Source organism: Pleurodeles waltl, chromosome 7 (genome assembly GCF_031143425.1).
Source record: "Pleurodeles waltl isolate 20211129_DDA chromosome 7, aPleWal1.hap1.20221129, whole genome shotgun sequence".
NCBI classification, from domain to species: Eukaryota; Metazoa; Chordata; class Amphibia; order Caudata; family Salamandridae; genus Pleurodeles; species Pleurodeles waltl.
Window position 1 is genome coordinate 122,443,847 of NC_090446.1, and position 23,519 is coordinate 122,467,365.

At 49.6% G+C, this 23,519-nt stretch overlaps 1 protein-coding gene across 1 annotated transcript in view; it reads right to left on the reverse strand.

Annotated features, from left to right (window-relative positions):
• Nucleotides 1–23,519, reverse strand: part of PRPF6 (pre-mRNA processing factor 6) — a 594,778-nt gene that overhangs the window by 345,209 nt on the left and 226,050 nt on the right. Inside the window, exons 8-9 of the mRNA XM_069243240.1 lie at nt 23,060–23,216; nt 22,350–22,512 (exon numbers count right to left, since the gene is read on the reverse strand). Coding sequence (XP_069099341.1) covers nt 22,350–22,512; nt 23,060–23,216 — 320 coding nt within the window. The remainder of the gene's footprint in view (nt 1–22,349; nt 22,513–23,059; nt 23,217–23,519) is intronic.

Below are 23,519 nucleotides of genomic sequence, written 5' to 3' on the forward strand. Positions count from 1 at the left end.
AAATCAGAGCAGGGTGAATGGCGTTGCCCACGGCCTGGCAGAGAGTTTCAACAAGTATGCAATGAGCCAAGACAAAGTTACTAAGCAGCACAACTGATGTATACAGGCAGTGATAAGCTTTACACATAGGCAAAATAATACACAAAGGCATTGTGGGAAGGCTGCAGCAACCCCAGAGCAGGATGTGAGTAGGGTCTCCAGAGCAGGATTAACACCCAGGCAGACTTATTTTGGTGAAACCTTGCACTGCCTATACATCAAGATTTAGGGGGTTATTACAACTTTGGAGGAGGTGTTAATCCGTCCCAAAAGTGACGGTAAAGTGACGGATATACCACCAGCCGTATTACGAGTCCATTATATCCTATGGAACTCGTAATACGGCTAGTGGTATATCCGTCACTTTACTGTCACTTTTGGGACGGATTAACACCTCCTCCAAAGTTGTAATAACCCCCTTAGTTACCAGCTGCACGAGGAAGCTTTTGTAGCCTACCAAAATCTAAACAAAATTTTTTTTGCACTTAATTGAAAAATGTCTCTCTTTTTTGTTGTGTAGGAAGTTGGCTCTGTATGCACTATTTCAAAGTAAGGAATAGTATGCACAGATTCCAAGGGTTCCCCTTAGAGGTAAGATAGTGGCAAAAAGAGATAATTCTAATGCTCTATTTTGTGGTAGTGTGGTCGAGCAGTAGGCTTATCAAAGGAGTAGTGTTAAGCATTTGTTGTACACACACAGGCAATAAATGAGGAACACACACTCAGAGACAATTCCAGGCCAATAGGTTTTTGTATAGAAAAATATATTTTCTTAGTTTATTTTAAGAACCACAGGTTCAAGATTTACATGTAATACTTCAAATGAAAGGTATTCCAGGTAGGTACTTTAGGAACTTTGAATTAGCAAAATAGCATATACAGTTTTCACATAAATCACATATAGCTATTTTAAAACTAGACAGTGCAATTTTCAACAGTTCCTGGGGGGAGAAAGAGTTTGTTAGTTTTTGCAGGTAAGTAAACCACCTACGGGGTTCAAGTTTGGGTCCAAGGTAGCCCACCGTTGGGGGTTCAGAGCAACCCCAAAGTTACCACACCAGCAGCTCAGGGCCGGTCAGGTGCAGAGGTCAAAGTGGTGCCAAATACGCATAGGCTTCAATGGAGAAGGGGGTGCCCCGGTTCCAGTCTGCCAGGAGGTAAGTACCCGCGTCTTCGGAGGGCAGACCAGGGGGGTTTTGTAGGGCACCGGGGGGGGACACAAGTCCACACAGAAAGTACACCCTCAGCGGTACGGGGGCGGCCGGATGCAGTGTGCAAACAAGCGTCGGGTTTTCAATAGAAAGCAATGGGAGACCAAGGGGTCTCTTCAGCGATGCAGGCAGGCATAGGGGGGGGCTCCTCGGGGTAGCCACCACCTGGGCAAGGGAGAGGGCCACCTGGGGGTCGCTCCTGCACTGGAGGTCGAATCCTTCAGGTCCAGAGGGCTGCAGGTGCAGTGTCTTTACCAGGCGTCGGGTTCTTAGAAGCAGGCAGTCGCGGTCAGGGGGAGCCTCGGGATTCCCTCTGTGGGGGCTCAGGGGGGTCAACTCTGGCTACTCACGGGCTCGCAGTCGCCGGGGAGTCCTCCCGGAAGTGATTGTTCTCCACAAGTCGAGCCGGGGGCGTCGGCTGCAGAGTGTCAAGTGTTTCCCGCCGGAAGCGTGAGACAAGTTGTTTCAAAGTTGCTTCTTTGTTGCAAAGTTGCAGTCTTTGGTGAACAGAGCCGCTGTCCTCAGGAGTTCTTGGTCCTTCTAGATGCAGGGCAGTCCTCTGAGGCTTCAGAGGTCGCTGGTCCCTGTGGAAAGCATCGCTGGAGCAGTGTCTTTAGAAGTGGGGAGACAGGCCGGTAGAGCTGGGGCCAAAGCAGTTGGTGTCTCCGTCTTCTCTGCAGGGTTTTTCAGCTTAGCAGTCCTCTTCTTCTTAGGTTGCAGGAATCTAGTTTCCTAGGTTCTGGGGAGCCCCTAAATACTGAATTTAGGGGTGTGTTTAGGTCTGGGGGTTAGTAGCTGTAAGGAAATGCCTCCTTGGCATGGTTGCCCCCTGACTTTTTGCCTTTGCTGATGCTATGTTTACAATTGAAAGTGTGCTGAGGCCTGCTAACCAGGCCCCAGCACCAGTGTTCTTTCCCTAACCTGTACTTTTGTATCCACAATTGGCAGACCCTGGCATCCAGATAAGTCCCTTGTAACTGGTACTTCTAGTACCAAGGGCCCTGATGCCAAGGAAGGTCTCTAAGGGCTGCAGCATGTCTTATGCCACCCTGGAGACCCCTCACTCAGCACAGACACACTGCTTGCCAGCTTGTGTGTGCTAGTGAGAACAAAACGAGTAAGTCGACATGGCACTCCCCTCAGGGTGCCATGCCAGCCTCTCACTGCCTATGCAAGTATAGGTCAGTCACCCCTCTAGCAGGCCTTACAGCCCTAAGGCAGGGTGCACTATACCATAGGTGAGGGTACCAGTGCATGAGCCTGGTACCCCTACAGTGTCTAACCAAAACCTTAGACATTGTAAGTGCAGGGTAGCCATAAGAGTATATGATCTGGGAGTCTGTCATGCACGAACTCCACAGCACCATCATGGCTACACTGAAAACTGGGAAGTTTGGTATCAAACTTCTCAGCACAATAAATGCACACTGATGCCAGTGTACATTTTATTGTAAAATACACCCCAGAGGGCACCTTAGAGGTGCCCCCTGAAACTTAACCGACTGTCTGTGTAGGCTGACTAGTTCCAGCAGCCTGCCACACTAGAGACATGTTGCTGGCCCCATGGGGAGAGTGCCTTTGTCACTCTGAGGCCAGTAACAAAGCCTGCACTGGGTGGAGATGCTAACACCTCCCCCAGGCAGGAGCTGTAACACCTGGCGGTGAGCCTCAAAGGCTCACCCCTTTGTCACAGCCCAGCAGGGCACTCCAGCTTAGTGGAGTTGCCCGCCCCCTCCGGCCACGGCCCCCACTTTTGGCGGCAAGGCTGGAGGGAACAAAGAAAGCAACAAGGAGGAGTCACTGGCCAGTCAGGACAACCCCTAAGGTGTCCTGAGCTGAGGTGACTCTAACTTTTAGAAATCCTCCATCTTGCAGATGGAGGATTCCCCCAATAGGGTTAGGATTGTGACCCCCTCCCCTTGGGAGGAGGCACAAAGAGGGTGTACCCACCCTCAGGGCTAGTAGCCATTGGCTACTAACCCCCCAGACCTAAACACGCCCTTAAATTTAGTATTTAAGGGCTACCCTGAACCCTAGAAAATTAGATTCCTGCAACAACAACAAGAAGGACTGCCTAGCTGAAAACCCCTGCAGAGAAAGACCAGAAGACAACAACTGCCTTGGCTCCAGAAACTCACCGGCCTGTCTCCTGCCTTCCAAAGAACTCTGCTCCAGCGACGCCTTCCAAAGGGACCAGCGACCTCTGAATCCTCTGAGGACTGCCCTGCTTCGACGACGACAAGGAACTCCCGAGGACAGCGGACCTGCTCCAAAAAGACTGCAACTTTATCCAAAGGAGCAGCTTTAAAGAACCCTGCAATCTCCCCGCAAGAAGCGTGAGACTTGCAACACTGCGCCCGGCGACCCCGACTCGGCTGGTGGAGGACCAACACCTCAGGGAGGACCCCCGGACTACTCTACGACTGTGAGTACCAAAACCTGTCCCCCCTGAGCCCCCACAGCGCCGCCTGCAGAGGGAATCCCGAGGCTTCCCCTGACCGCGACTCTCTGAAACCTAAGTCCAGACGCCTGGAAAAGACCCTGCACCCGCAGCCCCCAGGACCTGAAGGACCGGACTTTCACTGCAGAAGTGACCCCCAGGAGTCCCTCTCCCTTGCCCAAGTGGAGGTTTCCCCGAGGAAGCCCCCCCTTGCCTGCCTGCAGCGCTGAAGAGATCCCTTGATCTCTCATTGACTCCCATTGCGAACCCGACGCTTGTTCTAACACTGCACCCGGCCGCCCCCGCGCCGCTGAGGGTGAAATTTCTGTGTGGGCTTGTGTGTCCCCCGGTGCCCTACAAAACACCCCTGGTCTGCCCTCCGAAGACGCGGGTACTTACCTGCTGGCAGACTGGAACCGGGGCACCCCCTTCTCTCCATTGAAGCCTATGCGTTTTGGGCACCACTTTGAACTCTGCACCTGACCGGCCCTGAGCTGCTGGTGTGGTAACTTTGGGGTTGTTCTGAACCCCCAACGGTGGGCTACCTTGGACCAAGAACTGAACCCTGTAAGTGTCTTACTTACCTGGTAAAACTAACAAAAACTTACCTCCCCCAGGAACTGTGAAAATTGCAATGTGTCCACTTTTAAAGTAGCTATTTGTGAATAACTTGAAAAGTATACATGCAATTGAAATGATTCAAAGTTCCTAATGTACTTACCTGCAATACCTTTCAAACAAGATATTACATGTTAAATTTGAACCTGTGGTTCTTAAAATTAACTAAGAAAAGATATTTTTCTATACAAAACCTATTGGCTGGATTTGTCTCTGAGTGTGTGTACCTCATTTATTGTCTATGTGTATGTACAACAAATGCTTAACACTCCTCCTTGGATAAGCCTACTGCTCGACCACACTACCACAAAATAGAGCATTAGTATTATCTCTTTTTACCACTATTTTACCTCTAAGGGGAACCCTTGGACTCTGTGCATGCTATTCCTTACTTTGAAATAGCACATACAGAGCCAACTTCCTACATTGGTGGATCAGCGGTGGGGTACAAGACTTTGCATTTGCTGGACTACTCAGCCAATACCTGATCACACGACAAATTCCAAAATTGTCATTAGAAATTGATTTTTGCAATTTGAAAAGTTTTCTAAATTCTTTAAAGTCCTGCTAGGGCCTTGTGTTAGTCCCTATTAGCATTGCTTTTAGAGTTAAAAAGTTTGTAAAAGTTTGAATTAGATTCTAGAACCAGTTTTAGATTCTTAAAAAGTATTCCAACTTTTAGAAGCAAAATGTCTAGCACAGATGTGCATGTGGTGGAAATCGACACCACACCTTACCTCCATCTACAGATGAGAGAGCTAAGGTCACTCTGTAAACTAAAGAAAATAGCAATAGGCCCCAAACCTACCAAAGTACAGCTCCAGGAGCTTTTGGCAGAGTTTGAAAAGGCCAACCCCTCTGAGGATGGCAACACAGAGGATGAAGATAGTGACTTGGAGGGAAATTCCCCCCCTCCAGTCCTACTCAGGGAGAGCAGGGCTTCTCAAGCCCTGACTCCACAAATAATAGTCAGAGATGCTGGTTCCCTCACAGGAGGACCAACAACTCTGAAATCACTGAGGATAACTCCAGTGAAGAGGACATCCAGTTAGCCAGGATGGCCAAAAGATTGGCTTTGGAAAGACAGATCCTAGCCATAGAGAGGGAAAGACAAGAGATGGGCCTAGGACCCATCAATGGTGGCAGCAACATAAATAGGGTCAGAGATTCTCCTGACATGTTGAAAATCCCTAAAGGGATTGTAACTAAATATGAAGATGGTGATGACATCACCAAATGGTTCACAGCTTTTGAGAGGGCTTGTGTAACCAGAAAAGTGAACAGATCTCACTGGGGTGCTCTCCTTTGGGAAATGTTCACAGGAAAGTGTAGGGATAGACTCCTCACACTCTCTGGAAAAGATGCAGAATCTTATGACCTCATGAAGGGTACCCTGATTGAGGGCTTTGGATTCTCCACTGAGGAGTATAGGATTAGATTCAGGGGGGCTCAAAAATCCTCGAGCCAGACCTGGGTTGACTTTGTAGACTACTCAGTAAAAACACTAGATGGTTGGATTCAAGGCAGTGGTGTAAGTAATTATGATGGGCTGTACAATTTATTTGTGAAAGAACACCTGTTAAGTAATTGTTTCAATGATAAACTGCATCAGCATCTGGTAGACCTAGGACCAATTTCTCCCCAAGAATTGGGAAAGAAGGCGGACCATTGGGTCAAGACTAGGGTGTCCAAAACTTCCACAGGGGGTGACCAAAAGAAAGGGGTCACAAAACCTCCCCAGGGGAAAGGTGGTGAGACAGCCAAAAATAAAAATAGTAAAGAGTCTTCTACAGGCCCCCAAAAACCTGCACAGGAGGGTGGGCCCAGAGCCTCTTCACAAAACAATCCTGGGTACAAGGGTAAAAACTTTGATCCCAAAAAGGCCTGGTGTCGAACCTGTAGTCAGTCTGGACACCAAACTGGAGACAAGGCCTGTCCCAAGAAAAGTTCCACTCCAAACTCCAATCCAGGTAACACTGGAATGGCTAGTCTCCAAGTGGGATCAACAGTGTGCCCAGAGCAAATCAGGGTCCACACTGAAGCTACTCTAGTCTCTGAGGGTAGGGTGGATTTAGCCACACTAGCTGCCTGGCCGCCTAACATGCAAAAATACAGGCAGCAGCTCTTTGTTAATGGGACAAGTGTAGAGGGCCTGAGGGATACAGGTGCCAGTGTCACCATGGTGACAGAGAAACTGGTTTCCCCTGGCCAATACCTGACTGGAAAAACCTATACAGTCACCAACGCTGACAATCAGACTAAAGCACATCCCATGGCAATGGTAACTTTAGAATGGGGAGGGGTCAATGGCCTGAAACAGGTGGTGGTCTCCTCAAACATCCCAGTAGACTGTCTGCTTGGAAATGACCTGGAGTCCTCAGCATGGGCTGAGGTAGAACTAAAAACCCATGCAGCCATGCTGGGTATCCCTGAACTGGTATGTGTAAAAACAAGAGCACAATGCAAGGCACAGGGTGAAAAAGTAGAGCTGGAGTCTGGAAAAATGGCCCAGCCTACCAAGAGAAAAGGAAAGTCAGTTGGGAAACCAACTGCAACACAGTCAGAAAAAGAGAACCTCTCTTCTCAGGAAGAAGTTCTGCCCTCTGAGGGAACTGAGCCTTTGGAGCTTGAACCTTATCAGGTTGAGCTCTTAGGCCCAGGGGGACCCTCAAGGGAGGAGCTGTGTAAGGGACAAGAAACCTGTCCCTCTCTTGAAGGCCTTAGGCAGCAAGCTGCTGAAGAGTCCAAGGGCAAGAAAAATGGAACACATAGGGTCTATTGGGAAGATGGACTCCTGTACACTGAGGCCAGAGACCCCAAACCTGGTGCCACTAGGAGAGTGGTAGTGCCTCAGTCGTTCAGAGAGTTTATTCTGACCTTAGCCCATGATATTCCCCTTGCTGGGCATTTGGGACAAACCAAGACGTGGGAGAGGTTAGTCAACCACTTCTACTGGCCCAATATGTCCCACAAGGTTAAGGAGTTTTGCCTCTCCTGCCCCACCTGTCAATCCAGTGGTAAGACAGGTGGGCACCCAAAGGCCCCCCTCATTCCACTTCCAGTGGTGGGGGTCCCCTTTGAAAGAGTGGGTGTGGACATAGTTGGTCCACTAGAACCTCCCACAGCCTCAGGAAATATGTACATCCTAGTAGTAGTGGATCATGCTACTAGGTATCCTGAAGCTATTCCCCTTAGGTCAACTACTGCCCCTGCAGTAGCCAAGGCCCTCATTGGTATCTTTACCAGAGTGGGTTTCCCTAAGGAGGTGGTGTCTGACAGAGGTACCAACTTCATGTCAGCATACCTAAAACACATGTGGAATGAGTGTGGGGTGACTTACAAATTCACTACACCATACCATCCACAAACTAATGGCTTAGTTGAGAGATTCAACAAGACATTAAAAGGCATGATCATGGGGCTCCCAGAAAAGCTCAAAAGGAGATGGGATGTCCTCTTGCCATGTCTGCTTTTCGCTTACAGAGAGGTGCCACAGAAGGGAGTAGGATTCTCACCCTTTGAACTTCTGTTTGGTCACCCTGTAAGGGGACCACTTGCTCTTGTTAAAGAAGGCTGGGAGAGACCTCTTCATGAGCCTAAACAAGACATAGTGGACCATGTACTTGGCCTTCGCTCTAGAATGGCAGAGTACATGGAAAAGGCAAGCAAAAACCTTGAGGCCAGCCAACAGCTCCAGAAGTTTTGGTATGACCAAAAGGCTGCAATGGTTGAGTTCCAACCAGGGCAGAAAGTCTGGGTTCTGGAGCCTGTGGCTCCCAGGGCACTTCAGGACAAATGGAGTGGCCCTTACCCAGTGCTAGAAAGGAAGAGTCAGGTCACCTACCTGGTGGACCTGGGCACAAGCAGGAGCCCCAAGAGGGTGATCCATGTGAACCGCCTTAAGCTCTTCCATGACAGGGCTGATGTAAATCTGTTGATGGTAACAGATGAGGATCAGGAGGCAGAGAGTGAACCTCTCCCTGATCTTCTGTCAGCAGACCCAAAAGATGGCTCAGTAGATGGAGTGATCTACTCAGACACCCTCTCTGGCCAACAGCAAGCTGATTGTAGGAGAGTCCTACAACAGTTTCCTGAACTCTTCTCCCTAACCCCTGGTCAGACACACCTGTGTACCCATGATGTGGACACAGGAGACAGCATGCCTGTCAAAAACAAAATCTTTAGACAGTCTGACTGTAGGAAGTTGGCTCTGTATGTGCTATTTCAAAGTAAGGAATAGCATGCACAGAGTCCAAGGGTTCCCCTTAGAGGTAAAATAGTGGTAAAAATAGATAATACTAATGCTCTATTTTGTGGTAGTGTGGTCGAGCAGTAGGCTTATCCAAGGAGTAGTGTTAAGCATTTGTTGTACATACACATAGACAATAAATGAGGTACACACACTCAGAGACAAATCCAGCCAATAGGTTTTTGTATAGAAAAATATCTTTTCTTAGTTTATTTTAAGAACCACAGGTTCAAATTCTACATGTAATAGCTCATTCGAAAGGTATTGCAGGTAAGTACTTTAGGAACTTCAAATCATCAAAATTGCATGTATACTTTTCAAGTTATTGACAAATAGCTGTTTTAAAAGTGGACACTTAGTGCAATTTTCACAGTTCCTAGGAGAGGTAAGTATTTGTTAGTTTTACCAGGTAAGTAAGACACTTACAGGGTTCAGTTCTTGGTCCAAGGTAGCCCACCGTTGGGGGTTCAGAGCAACCCCAAAGTCACCACACCAGCAGCTCAGGGCCGGTCAGGTGCAGAGTTCAAAGTGGTGCCCAAAACACATAGGCTAGAATGGAGAGAAGGGGGTGCCCCGGTTCCGGTCTGCTTGCAGGTAAGTACCCGCGTCTTCGGAGGGCAGACCAGGGGGGTTTTGTAGGGCACCGGGGGGGACACAAGTCCACACAGAAATTTCACCCTCAGCAGCGCGGGGGCGGCCGGGTGCAGTGTAGAAACAAGCGTCGGGTTTGTAATGGAAGTCAATGGGAGATCTCGGGATCTCTTCAGCGCTGCAGGCAGGCAAGGGGGGAATTCCTCGGGGAAACCTCCACTTGGGCAAGGGAGAGGGACTCCTGGGGGTCACTTCTCCAGTGAAAGTCCGGTCCTTCAGGTCCTGGGGGCTGCGGGTGCAGGGTCTCTCCCAGGCGTCGGGACTTTAGGTTCAAAGAGTCGCGGTCAGGGGAAGCCTCGGGATTCCCTCTGCAGGCGGCGCTGTGGGGGCTCAGGGGGGACAGGTTTTGGTACTCACAGTATCAGAGTAGTCCTGGGGTCCCTCCTGAGGCGTCGGATCTCCACCAGTCGAGTCGGGGTCGCCGGGTGCAGTGTTGCAAGTCTCACGCTTCTTGCGGGGAGCTTGCAGGGTTCTTTAAAGCTGCTGGAAACAAAGTTGCAGCCTTTCTTGGAGCAGGTCCGCTGTCCTCGGGAGTTTCTTGTCTTTTCGAAGTAGGGGCAGTCCTCAGAGGATGTCGAGGTCGCTGGTCCCTTTGGAAGGCGTCGCTGGAGCAGGATCTTTGGAAGGCAGGAGACAGGCCGGTGAGTTTCTGGAGCCAAGGCAGTTGTCGTCTTCTGGTCTTCCTCTGCAGGGGTTTTTCAGCTAGGCAGTCCTTCTTCTTGTAGTTGCAGGAATCTAATCTTCTAGGGTTCAGGGTAGCCCTTAAATACTAAATTTAAGGGCGTGTTTAGGTCTGGGGGGTTAGTAGCCAATGGCTACTAGCCCTGAGGGTGGGTACACCCTCTTTGTGCCTCCTCCCAAGGGGAGGGGGTCACAATCCTAACCCTATTGGGGGAATCCTCCATCTGCAAGATGGAGGATTTCTAAAAGTTAGAGTCACTTCAGCTCAGGACACCTTAGGGGCTGTCCTGACTGGCCAGTGACTCCTCCTTGTTGCTTTCTTTGTTCCCTCCAGCCTTGCCGCCAAAAGTGGGGGCCGTGGCCGGAGGGGGCGGGCAACTCCACTAAGCTGGAGTGCCCTGCTGGGCTGTGACAAAGGGGTGAGCCTTTGAGGCTCACCGCCAGGTGTCACAGCTCCTGCCTGGGGGAGGTGTTAGCATCTCCACCCAGTGCAGGCTTTGTTACTGGCCTCAGAGTGACAAAGGCACTCTCCCCATGGGGCCAGCAACATGTCTCTAGTGTGGCAGGCTGCTGGAACCAGTCAGCCTACACAGCTAGTTGGTTAAGTTTCAGGGGGCACCTCTAAGGTGCCCTCTGGGGTGTATTTTGCAATAAAATGTACACTGGCATCAGTGTGCATTTATTGTGCTGAGAAGTTTGATACCAAACTTCCCAGTTTTCAGTGTAGCCATTATGGTGCTGTGGAGTTCGTGTAAAACAGACTCCCAGACCATATACTCTTATGGCTACCCTGCACTTACAATGTCTAAGGTTTTGCTTAGACACTGTAGGGGCACAGTGCTCATGCACTGGTACCCTCACCTATGGTATAGTGCACCCTGCCTTAGGGCTGTAAGGCCTGCTAGAGGGGTGTCTTACCTATACTGCATAGGCAGTGAGAGGCTGGCATGGCACCCTGAGGGGAGTGCCATGTCGACTTACTCATTTTGTTCTCACCAGCACACACAGGCTTGTAAGCAGTGTGTCTGTGCTGAGTGAGGGGTCTCTAGGGTGGCATAAGACATGCTGCAGCCCTTAGAGACCTTTCTTGGCATCAGGGCCCTTGGTACTAGAAGTACCAGTTACAAGGGACTTATCTGAATGCCAGGGTGTGCCAATTGTGGATACAATGGTACATTTTAGGTGAAGGAACACTGGTGCTGGGGCCTGGTTAGCAGGGTCCCAGCACACTTCTCAGTCAAGTCAGCATCAGTATCAGGCAAAAAGTGGGGGGTAACTGCAACAGGGAGCCATTTCTTTACACAAGCCCCCCCCAGCCCACAGGCCAGGAGACTCAGCCAACGCTGGAAGAGTCTTCCTAGTCTGTCAGGCGAGGAAGAGTAGAGGAAATGGCTGGTTTGTTGCAGGGCCTACTCTGCCTTACATCCTCCTGTTCAGGTCATTCCCTCTGGGGAACTGACCCACTTCCACAGTGATAGGACCTAGTCTGAACTGCCTCTTGTCTGTGCTTTTTATGTCTTCACCCATTCTCTCTATTTTGAGGTCAGAGGTATCCACCTCTGCTAATCTTATCTTAGCCAAGGTCACCCCTAGCTTACCCAAAGAGGTTACCCAGAGCTGGAGTAACCCCACCATGACCAACAGGGTCAGGGGGCCTAACTTGTTATTTGGCATGGGGTCAGACCACCATGCCAAGGATAGTGCAGCCATAAAGGCTAACACCCAGCAGAGGCCACTGACAGCTGTCAGTGCCCAGAACCACACCTTTAGCTCTTCACCTAAAAGGGAAGGGGCTAAGTTACAGGCTTCTTTGGGTTCAGGTTGCCTGTCTGCTGTATTGGAGTGGGGGGTTACCACATCTTGTAGTGAACACCCTTCTTCCACTCTTTCTTCTGTTAGCTGAGGAGCCACCCACTCAGGTTTAACAGTTGCCTGACTAGCCAGGACTTCTTGTGGGTCAGGTTGGACTTTATCAGGGCCATTTTTGGAGTTCTCCCCTACTGGAGCAGAATCTCCCTGGCTTGCTGTAACCTTGGCTAAAGGTTGTCCACCCTTCCTACTCTGTTTTCTTTTCTTCTTCTTCTGGGGCCTGCTTGCATTTACTGCAGAGGCAGGACTTCCAGAAACCTTGGGAGAGGACTGGCACTGGACCAGTTCCTCTCTTGAGCTCTGACTAACCTCTGGGTAGTCATTTCCAAGGAGACAATCAAGGGGGAGGTCTGTACTGACTACTACCCTTCTCCAGCTAAGAGTGCCACCCACTTCTAGGGGTACTAAAGCCACAGGCCTCTTAGTGACCCTGTCTAGGCTAACTCTTACCCTGGCAGTCTCACCTGGGATGTACTGGTTTGAGAGCACCAGCCTGTCATGCACAATAGTGTGACTGGCACAAGTGTCTCTCAGGGCAGTGGTTGGGATTCCATTCACCAGTAGGTGGTGGAAGTGTCTACTTCCCTCTGGAATCTCCAACTCACCTGTTGGGCCCTGTTTCCAGTTGAAGGCTATGAAGACCTCCTCATCTGAAGAGTCATCTCCCATGGCTATACTGGTTACCCCTGGAATTTTGTTCTGAGGTTTGTTTTTGGGACAAGAAGTGTCCTTGGTGTGGTGCCCAGACTGTTTACAGTTGTGGCACCATGCCTTAGTGGCATCCCAGTTCTTACCCTGGTACCCACCTTTGTTTTGGGTTGTGTCTTGGGGCCCACCCACCTGTTCTGGTTTTTGGGGGCCTACAGAGGACTCTTTTTCTTTGTTTCTAGTGTCACCCACTTTCTCCTGGGGAGTTTTTGTAACCCCTTTCTTTTGGTCACCCCCAGTGGAAGTTTTGGTTACCCTAGTCTTGACCCAGTGGTCTGCCTTCTTTCCCAATTCTTGGGGAGAAATTGGACCTAGGTCTACCAGATACTGATGCAACTTTTCATTGAAGCAGTTACTTAGAATGTGTTCTTTCATAAACAAATTATAAAGCCCAACATAGTTACACACTTCATTTCCAGTTAACCAACCATCTAGTGTTTTTACTGAGTAGTCTACAAAATCAACCCAGGTCTGACTCGAGGATTTTTGAGCCCCCCTGAATCTAATTCTATACTCCTCAGTGGAGAATCCAAAGCCCTCAATCAGGGTACCCTTCATGAGGTCATAAGATTCTGCATCTTTTCCAGAGAGTGTGAGGAGTCTATCCCTACACTTTCCAGTGAACATTTCCCAAAGGAGAGCACCCCAGTGAGATCTGTTTACTTTTCTGGTTACACAAGCCCTCTCAAAAGCTGTGAACCATTTGGTGATGTCATCACCATCTTCATATTTTGTTACAATCCCTTTGGGGATTTTTAGGATGTCAGGAGAATCTCTGACCCTATTTAAGTTGCTGCCACCATCGATGGGACCTAGGCCCATCTCTTTTCTTTCCCTCTCTATGGCTAGGATCTGTCTTTCCAAAGCCAATCTTTTGGCCATCCTGGCTAACTGGATGTCCTCTTCACTGGGGCTATCCTCAGTGATTTCAGAGGTGTTGGTCTCTCCTGTGAGGGAACCAGCATCTCTGACTATTATTTTTGGAGTCAGGGTTTGAGGGACCCTGTTCTCCCTAGATAGGACTGGTAGGGGGGAATTGTCCTCCAAGTCACTATCCTCTTCCTCTGAGTTGCCACCCTCAGAGGGGTTGGCCTTTTCAAACTCTGCCAAAAGCTCCTGGAGCTGTATTTTGGTAGGTTTGGGGCCCATTGTTATTTTCTTTATTTTACAGAGTGACCTTAGCTCCCTCATCTTAAGATGGAGGTAAGGTGTGGTGTCGAGTTCCACCACAGTCACATCTGTGCTAGACATTTTGTTTCTAAAAGTTGGAATACTTTTTAAGAATCTACAACTGGTTCTAGAATCTAATTCAAACTTTTACAAACTTTTAAACTCTAAAAGAAATGCTAAACAGGGACTTAACACACAAGGCCCTAGCAGGACTTTTAAGAATTTAGAAAACTTTTCAAATTGCAAAAATCAATTTCTAATGACAATTTTGGAATTTGTCGTGTGATCAGGTATTGGCTGAGTAGTCCAGCAAATGCAAAGTCTTGTACCCCACCGCTGATCCACCAATGTAGGAAGTTGGCTCTGTATGTGCTATTTCAAAGTAAGGAATAGCATGCACAGAGTCCAAGGGTTCCCCTTAGAGGTAAAATAGTGGTAAAAATAGATAATACTAATGCTCTATTTTGTGGTAGTGTGGTCGAGCAGTAGGCTTATCCAAGGAGTAGTGTTAAGCATTTGTTGTACATACACATAGACAATAAATGAGGTACACACACTCAGAGACAAATCCAGCCAATAGGTTTTTGTATAGAAAAATATCTTTTCTTAGTTTATTTTAAGAACCACAGGTTCAAATTCTACATGTAATAGCTCATTCGAAAGGTATTGCAGGTAAGTACTTTAGGAACTTCAAATCATCAAAATTGCATGTATACTTTTCAAGTTATTGACAAATAGCTGTTTTAAAAGTGGACACTTAGTGCAATTTTCACAGTTCCTAGGAGAGGTAAGTATTTGTTAGTTTTACCAGGTAAGTAAGACACTTACAGGGTTCAGTTCTTGGTCCAAGGTAGCCCACCGTTGGGGGTTCAGAGCAACCCCAAAGTCACCACACCAGCAGCTCAGGGCCGGTCAGGTGCAGAGTTCAAAGTGGTGCCCAAAACACATAGGCTAGAATGGAGAGAAGGGGGTGCCCCGGTTCCGGTCTGCTTGCAGGTAAGTACCCGCGTCTTCGGAGGGCAGACCAGGGGGGTTTTGTAGGGCACCGGGGGGGACACAAGTCCACACAGAAATTTCACCCTCAGCAGCGCGGGGGCGGCCGGGTGCAGTGTAGAAACAAGCGTCGGGTTTGTAATGGAAGTCAATGGGAGATCTCGGGATCTCTTCAGCGCTGCAGGCAGGCAAGGGGGGAATTCCTCGGGGAAACCTCCACTTGGGCAAGGGAGAGGGACTCCTGGGGGTCACTTCTCCAGTGAAAGTCCGGTCCTTCAGGTCCTGGGGGCTGCGGGTGCAGGGTCTCTCCCAGGCGTCGGGACTTTAGGTTCAAAGAGTCGCGGTCAGGGGAAGCCTCGGGATTCCCTCTGCAGGCGGCGCTGTGGGGGCTCAGGGGGGACAGGTTTTGGTACTCACAGTATCAGAGTAGTCCTGGGGTCCCTCCTGAGGCGTCGGATCTCCACCAGTCGAGTCGGGGTCGCCGGGTGCAGTGTTGCAAGTCTCACGCTTCTTGCGGGGAGCTTGCAGGGTTCTTTAAAGCTGCTGGAAACAAAGTTGCAGCCTTTCTTGGAGCAGGTCCGCTGTCCTCGGGAGTTTCTTGTCTTTTCGAAGTAGGGGCAGTCCTCAGAGGATGTCGAGGTCGCTGGTCCCTTTGGAAGGCGTCGCTGGAGCAGGATCTTTGGAAGGCAGGAGACAGGCCGGTGAGTTTCTGGAGCCAAGGCAGTTGTCGTCTTCTGGTCTTCCTCTGCAGGGGTTTTTCAGCTAGGCAGTCCTTCTTCTTGTAGTTGCAGGAATCTAATCTTCTAGGGTTCAGGGTAGCCCTTAAATACTAAATTTAAGGGCGTGTTTAGGTCTGGGGGGTTAGTAGCCAATGGCTACTAGCCCTGAGGGTGGGTACACCCTCTTTGTGCCTCCTCCCAAGGGGAGGGGGTCACAATCCTAACCCTATTGGGGGAATCCTCCATCTGCAAGATGGAGGATTTCTAAAAGTTAGAGTCACTTCAGCTCAGGACACCTTAGGGGCTGTCCTGACTGGCCAGTGACTCCTCCTTGTTGCTTTCTTTGTTCCCTCCAGCCTTGCCGCCAAAAGTGGGGGCCGTGGCCGGAGGGGGCGGGCAACTCCACTAAGCTGGAGTGCCCTGCTGGGCTGTGACAAAGGGGTGAGCCTTTGAGGCTCACCGCCAGGTGTCACAGCTCCTGCCTGGGGGAGGTGTTAGCATCTCCACCCAGTGCAGGCTTTGTTACTGGCCTCAGAGTGACAAAGGCACTCTCCCCATGGGGCCAGCAACATGTCTCTAGTGTGGCAGGCTGCTGGAACCAGTCAGCCTACACAGCTAGTTGGTTAAGTTTCAGGGGGCACCTCTAAGGTGCCCTCTGGGGTGTATTTTGCAATAAAATGTACACTGGCATCAGTGTGCATTTATTGTGCTGAGAAGTTTGATACCAAACTTCCCAGTTTTCAGTGTAGCCATTATGGTGCTGTGGAGTTCGTGTAAAACAGACTCCCAGACCATATACTCTTATGGCTACCCTGCACTTACAATGTCTAAGGTTTTGCTTAGACACTGTAGGGGCACAGTGCTCATGCACTGGTACCCTCACCTATGGTATAGTGCACCCTGCCTTAGGGCTGTAAGGCCTGCTAGAGGGGTGTCTTACCTATACTGCATAGGCAGTGAGAGGCTGGCATGGCACCCTGAGGGGAGTGCCATGTCGACTTACTCATTTTGTTCTCACCAGCACACACAGGCTTGTAAGCAGTGTGTCTGTGCTGAGTGAGGGGTCTCTAGGGTGGCATAAGACATGCTGCAGCCCTTAGAGACCTTTCTTGGCATCAGGGCCCTTGGTACTAGAAGTACCAGTTACAAGGGACTTATCTGAATGCCAGGGTGTGCCAATTGTGGATACAATGGTACATTTTAGGTGAAGGAACACTGGTGCTGGGGCCTGGTTAGCAGGGTCCCAGCACACTTCTCAGTCAAGTCAGCATCAGTATCAGGCAAAAAGTGGGGGGTAACTGCAACAGGGAGCCATTTCTTTACACTGACCATGTTAAGGAAAGCATCAAGGTGGAAGTCCACAAGATGCTGGAATTGGGAGTAATTGAGCGCTCTGACAGCCCCTGGGCTAGCCCAGTGGTCTTAGTCCCCAAACCTCACACCAAACATGGAAAGAAAGAGATGGTTTTGTGTGGACTACAGAGGGCTCAACTCTGTCACCAAGACAGACGCCCACCCAATTCCTAGAGCTGATGAGCTCATAGACAAATTAGGTGCTGCCAAATTCTTAAGTACCTTTGACTTGACAGCAGGGTACTGGCAAATAAAAATGGCACCTGGAGCAAAAGAGAAAACAGCATTCTCCACACCTGATGGGCATTATCAGTTTACTGTTATGCCCTTTGGTTTAAAGAATGCCCCTGCCACCTTCCAAAGGTTGGTGAATCAAGTCCTTGCTGGTTTGGAGTCCTTTAGCACAGCTTATCTTGATGATATTGCTGTCTTTAGCTCCACCTGGCAGGATCACCTGGTCCACCTGAAGAAGGTTTTGAAGGCTCTGCAATCTGCAGGCCTCTCTATCAAGGCATCCAAATGCCAGATAGGGCAGGGAACTGTGGTTTACTTGGGCCACCTTGTAGGTGGAGGCCAAGTTCAGCCACTCCAACCCAAGATCCAGACTATTCTGGACTGGGTAGCTCCAAAAACCCAGACTCAAGTCAGGGCATTCCTTGGCTTGACTGGGTACTACAGGAGGTTTGTGAAGGGATATGGATCCATTGTGACAGCCCTCACTGAACTCACCTCCAAGAAAATGCCCAAGAAAGTGAACTGGACTGTAGAATGCCAACAGGCCTTTGACACCCTGAAACAAGCAATGTGCTCAGCACCAGTTCTTAAAGCTCCAGATTATTCTAAGCAGTTCATTGTGCAGACAGATGCCTCTGAACATGGGATAGGGGCAGTTTTGTCCCAAACAAATGATGATGGCCTTGACCAGCCTGTTGCTTTCATTAGCAGGAGGTTACTCCCCAGGGAGCAGCGTTGGAGTGCCATTGAGAGGGAGGCCTTTGCTGTGGTTTGGTCCCTGAAGAAGCTGAGACCATACCTCTTTGGGACTCACTTCCTAGTTCAAACTGACCACAGACCTCTCAAATGGCTGATGCAAATGAAAGGTGAAAATCCTAAACTGTTGAGGTGGTCCATCTCCCTACAGGGAATGGACTTTATAGTGGAACACAGACCTGGGACTGCCCATGCCAATGCAGATGGCCTTTCCAGGTTCTTCCACTTAGAAAATGAAGACTCTCTTGGGAAAGGTTAGTCTCATCCTCTTTCGTTTGGGGGGGGGGGGTTGTGTAAGGAAATGCCTCCTTGGCATGGTTGCCCCCTGACTTTTTGCCTTTGCTGATGCTATGTTTACAATTGAAAGTGTGCTGAGGCCTGCTAACCAGGCCCCAGCACCAGTGTTCTTTCCCTAACCTGTACTTTTGTATCCACAATTGGCAGACCCTGGCATCCAGATAAGTCCCTTGTAACTGGTACTTCTAGTACCAAGGGCCCTGATGCCAAGGAAGGTCTCTAAGGGCTGCAGCATGTCTTATGCCACCCTGGAGACCCCTCACTCAGCACAGACACACTGCTTGCCAGCTTGTGTGTGCTAGTGAGAACAAAACGAGTAAGTCGACATGGCACTCCCCTCAGGGTGCCATGCCAGCCTCTCACTGCCTATGCAAGTATAGGTCAGTCACCCCTCTAGCAGGCCTTACAGCCCTAAGGCAGGGTGCACTATACCATAGGTGAGGGTACCAGTGTATGAGCCTGGTACCCCTACAGTGTCTAACCAAAACCTTAGACATTGTAAGTGCAGGGTAGCCATAAGAGTATATGGTCTGGGAGTCTGTTTTACACGAACTCCACAGCACCATAATGGCTACACTGAAAACTGGGAAGTTTGGTATCAAACTTCTCAGCACAATAAATGCACACTGATGCCAGTGTACATTTTATTGTAAAATACACCCCAGAGGGCACCTTAGAGGTGCCCCCTGAAACTTAACCGACTGTCTGTGTAGGCTGACTAGTTCCAGCAGCCTGCCACACTAGAGACATGTTGCTGGCCCCATGGGGAGAGTGCCTTTGTCACTCTGAGGCCAGTAACAAAGCCTGCACTGGGTGGAGATGCTAACACCTCCCCCAGGCAGGAGCTGTAACACCTGGCGGTGAGCCTCAAAGGCTCACCCCTTTGTCACAGCCCAGCAGGGCACTCCAGCTTAGTGGAGTTGCCCGCCCCCTCCGGCCACGGCCCCCACTTTTGGCGGCAAGGCTGGAGGGAACAAAGAAAGCAACAAGGAGGAGTCACTGGCCAGTCAGGACAACCCCTAAGGTGTCCTGAGCTGAGGTGACTCTAACTTTTAGAAATCCTCCATCTTGCAGATGGAGGATTCCCCCAATAGGGTTAGGATTGTGACCCCCTCCCCTTGGGAGGAGGCACAAAGAGGGTGTACCCACCCTCAGGGCTAGTAGCCATTGGCTACTAACCCCCCAGACCTAAACACGCCCTTAAATTTAGTATTTAAGGGCTACCCTGAACCCTAGAAAATTAGATTCCTGCAACAACAAGAAGAAGGACTGCCTAGCTGAAAACCCCTGCAGAGGAAGACCAGAAGACAACAACTGCCTTGGCTCCAGAAACTCACCGGCCTGTCTCCTGCCTTCCAAAGATCTCTGCTCCAGCGACCTCTGAATCCTCTGAGGACTGCCCTGCTTCGACGACGACAAGGAACTCCCGAGGACAGCGGACCTGCTCCAAAAAGACTGCAACCTTATCCAAAGGAGCAGCTTTAAAGAACCCTGCAATCTCCCCGCAAGAAGCGTGAGACTTGCAACACTGCACCCGGCGACCCCGACTCGGCTGGTGGAGAACCAACACCTCAGGGAGGACCCCCGGACTACTCTACGACTGTGAGTACCAAAACCTGTCCCCCCTGAGCCCCCACAGCGCCGCCTGCAGAGGGAATCCCGAGGCTTCCCCTGACCGCGACTCTCTGAAACCTAAGTCCCGACGCCTGGAAAAGACCCTGCACCCGCAGCCCCCAGGACCTGAAGGACCGGACTTTCACTGCAGAAGTGACCCCCAGGAGTCCCTCTCCCTTGCCCAAGTGGAGGTTTCCCCGAGGAAGCCCCCCCTTGCCTGCCTGCAGCGCTGAAGAGATCCCTTGATCTCTCATCGACTCCCATTGCGAACCCGACGCTTGTTCTAACACTGCACCCGGCCGCCCCCGCGCCGCTGAGGGTGAAATTTCTGTGTGGGCTTGTGTCCCCCCCGGTGCCCTACAAAACCCCCCTGGTCTGCCCTCCGAAGACGCGGGTACTTACCTGCTGGCAGACTGGAACCGGGGCACCCCCTTCTCTCCATTGAAGCCTATGCGTTTTGGGCGCCACTTTGAACTCTGCACCTGACCGGCCCTGAGCTGCTGGTGTGGTAACTTTGGGGTTGTTCTGAACCCCCAACGGTGGGCTACCTTGGACCAAGAACTGAACCCTGTAAGTGTCTTACTTACCTGGTAAAACTAACAAAAACGTACCTCCCCCAGGAACTGTGAAAATTGCACTGTGTCCACTTTTAAAGTAGCTATTTGTGAATAACTTGAAAAGTATACATGCAATTGAAATGATTCAAAGTTCTTAATGTACTTACCTGCAATACCTTTCAAACAAGATATTACATGTTAAATTTGAACCTGTGGTTCTTAAAATAAACTAAGAAAAGATATTTTTCTATACAAAACCTATTGGCTGGATTTGTCTCTGAGTGTGTGTACCTCATTTATTGTCTATGTGCATGTACAACAAATGCTTAACACTACTCCTTGGATAAGCCTACTGCTCGACCACACTACCACAAAATAGAGCATTAGTATTATCTCTTTTTACCACTATTTTACCTCTAAGGGGAACCCTTGGACTCTGTGCATACTATTCCTTACTTTGAAATAGCACATACAGAGCCAACTTCCTACAGTAGCCAATTGCAACTATCCCTGAGGGTGGCTACACCCTCTTTGTGCCTCCTCCCTGAGGGGAGGGGGGCACATCCCTAATCCTATTGGGGGAATCCTCCATCTGCAAGATGAAGGATTTCTAAAAGTCAGAGTCACCTCAGCTCAGGACACGTTATGGGCTGTCCTGACTGGCCAGTGACGACTCCTTGTTTTTCTCATTATCTCTCCTGGATTTGCCGCCAAAAGTGGGGGCTGTGTCCAGGGGGGCGGGCATCTCCACTAGCTGGGGTGCCCTGGGGCATTGTAACACGAAGCCTGAGCCTTTGAGGCTCACTGCTAGGTGCTACAGTTCCTGCAGGGGGGAGGTATGAAGCACCTCCACCCAGAGCAGGCTTTTGTTTCTGTCCTCAGAGAGCACAAAGGCCCTCACCACATGGGGTCAGAAACTCGTCTCTCAGCAGCAGGCTAGCACAGACCAGTCAGTCCTGCACTGAACCAATGGGTAAAATACAGGGGGCATCTCTAAGATGCACTCTGTGTGCATTTTTTAATAAATCCAACACTGGCATCAGTGTGGGTTTATTATTCTGAGAAGTTTGATACCAAACTTCCCAGTATTCAGTGTAGCCATTATGGAGCTGTGGAGTTCGTTTTTGACAGACTCCCAGACCATATACTCTTATGGCTACCCTGCACTTACAATGTCTAAGGTTTTGTTTAGACACAGTAGGGGCATAGTGCTCATGCACCTAGGCCCTCACCTGTGGTATAGTGCACCCTGCCTTAGGGCTGGAAGGCCTGCTAGAGGGGTGACTTACCTATGCCACAGGCAGTGTGAGGTTGGCATGGCACCCTGAGGGGAGTGCCATGTCGACTTAGTCATTTTCTCCCCACCAGCACACACAAGCTGGCAAGCAGTGTGTCTGTGCTGAGTGAGGGGTCTCTAGGGTGGCATAAGACATGCTGCAGCCCTTAGAGACCTTCCCTGGCATCGGGGCCCTTGGTACCAGGGGTACCAGTTACAAGGGACTTACCTGAGTGCCAGGGTTGTGCCAATTGTGGAGACAATGGAACATTTTAGGTGAAAGAACACTGGTGCTGGGGCCTGGTTAGCAGGGTCCCAGCACACTTCTCAGTCAAGTCAGCGTCAGTATCAGGCAAAAAGTGGGGGGTAACTGCAACAGGGAGCCATTTCTTTACATGTTGTATAACTTATTGTGAGGAAGACTGCAATACCTCTAGAGTCACATTAATGCAGAGGCAGGCCAGGAATAATGCATACAGCCGGGTAGTGCAGGAAATCGTGTATTACGTACAGAGTAGGATGGACGGACATGCAGGCAGAACTGAGAATCCAGCACTGCCTTCAGAAGAATACAGATTGCAATCAAGCATACCAAAAATACACACAAGCCTTTTCATTTCATTTAACATTACATTTTTATATGAAACTAACAGTCTCAAAACACTGGACTCGCTACACTCAAAAATATACATATTGTTTCCTGGAATCCCCTCTCTTGTGGTATTAAAAGCATCTAGGCGCTATGTTTGTTCAACATGTAGGATATTTGCTCAAACTTCCTACTCTGCAATAACAAACACATACTAAGAGCTCTAAATTGATTACACACTTGCAGGTGTTATTTCTCCTCACAAATGGGTAACATATTGCTTTCAGGTACAATCACAAATACTAGCCTCCAAAGAGGTGCTTACCTTTCCGGAGCACCCGCTTTTTGGCCCTGATGTCAGTCTCCAGCTCTGCTGCTCGAATGTAGATCCGGACAGACTGTGGTAAGTGACGGACCGCTTGAGCCACCACCGCTTTCGCTGTGTCACCGGGTTGCAGTCGGGCAGCTTCAAGCCACACATCTTCACTCTGCACCGCAAACAATAACCATCAACCATGTTAAGGCAAGATTAGTGTGCTACCGCCATCATTCAGCCCTCAGTGGTTCAGTATTTTATTCTTAACTATCCCATGAACCACCAGAGCTAGAAGTAGTATATGCCTTTTACTTGTGCCTTAAATCCAGGGTGAAATTCTTGGGCCATGCGTTCTGTGAACTGGGTCCGAGATAATTATTTTCTATTCAACATTATAGTAGAAGGTTTCTCCCCAAAAAGAGTGAAATGGTTGAGCCTAGTGAACGATGAAACATTCATTCGAGGATATATTTAACCCTAAGGATTGTTTGAAGATCGAATACAGTCTTCCAATGCCCTATCCTCTGAGATCAGTAGGCACCAAGTCATCAGACACTAGGATGTCAGTCTGGCAGAGACTTACCCAGCACACGCTTGCCAACTGTGGTTTGCAGAATCCTTTAAGGACTAACCACCGACTGATTAATCAAACACCAACAGTGGAGAGAGATACTGTTCTCTCCCTCATAACAGAGGGCCGACATGGGAAGGAGACATACCTTGGGACACATCTCTGTTCCCTTCATGATTAGGTTTCTGGCTACTTGAAGTTTTCCAGTGACTTCCTCTAAACGAGCGGAGGCAATCCAAGCTGGAGGATGATGAGGGTTTGTTTCACGTACTGACTTGAGCAGCAAGCGGGCTTTTTTAATGTCACTGTCGGAGGTAAAGGAAAAGATAATGAAAATGTCACTTACCCAGTGTACATCTGTTCGTGGCATCAGTCGCTGTAGATTCGCATGTTTTGCATAGCTCGCCATCTGGTGTTGGGTCGGAGTGTTACAAGTTGTTTTTCTTTGAAGAAGTCTTTTGAGTCACGGGACCGAGTGACTCCTCCTTTTGCCTCCACTGCGCATGGGCGTCGACTCCATCTTCGATTGTTTTTCCCCGCAGAGGGTGAGGTAGGAGTTGTATTGTAGTAATAGTGCCCATGCAATGGAGTGACTAAGTATGTACCTA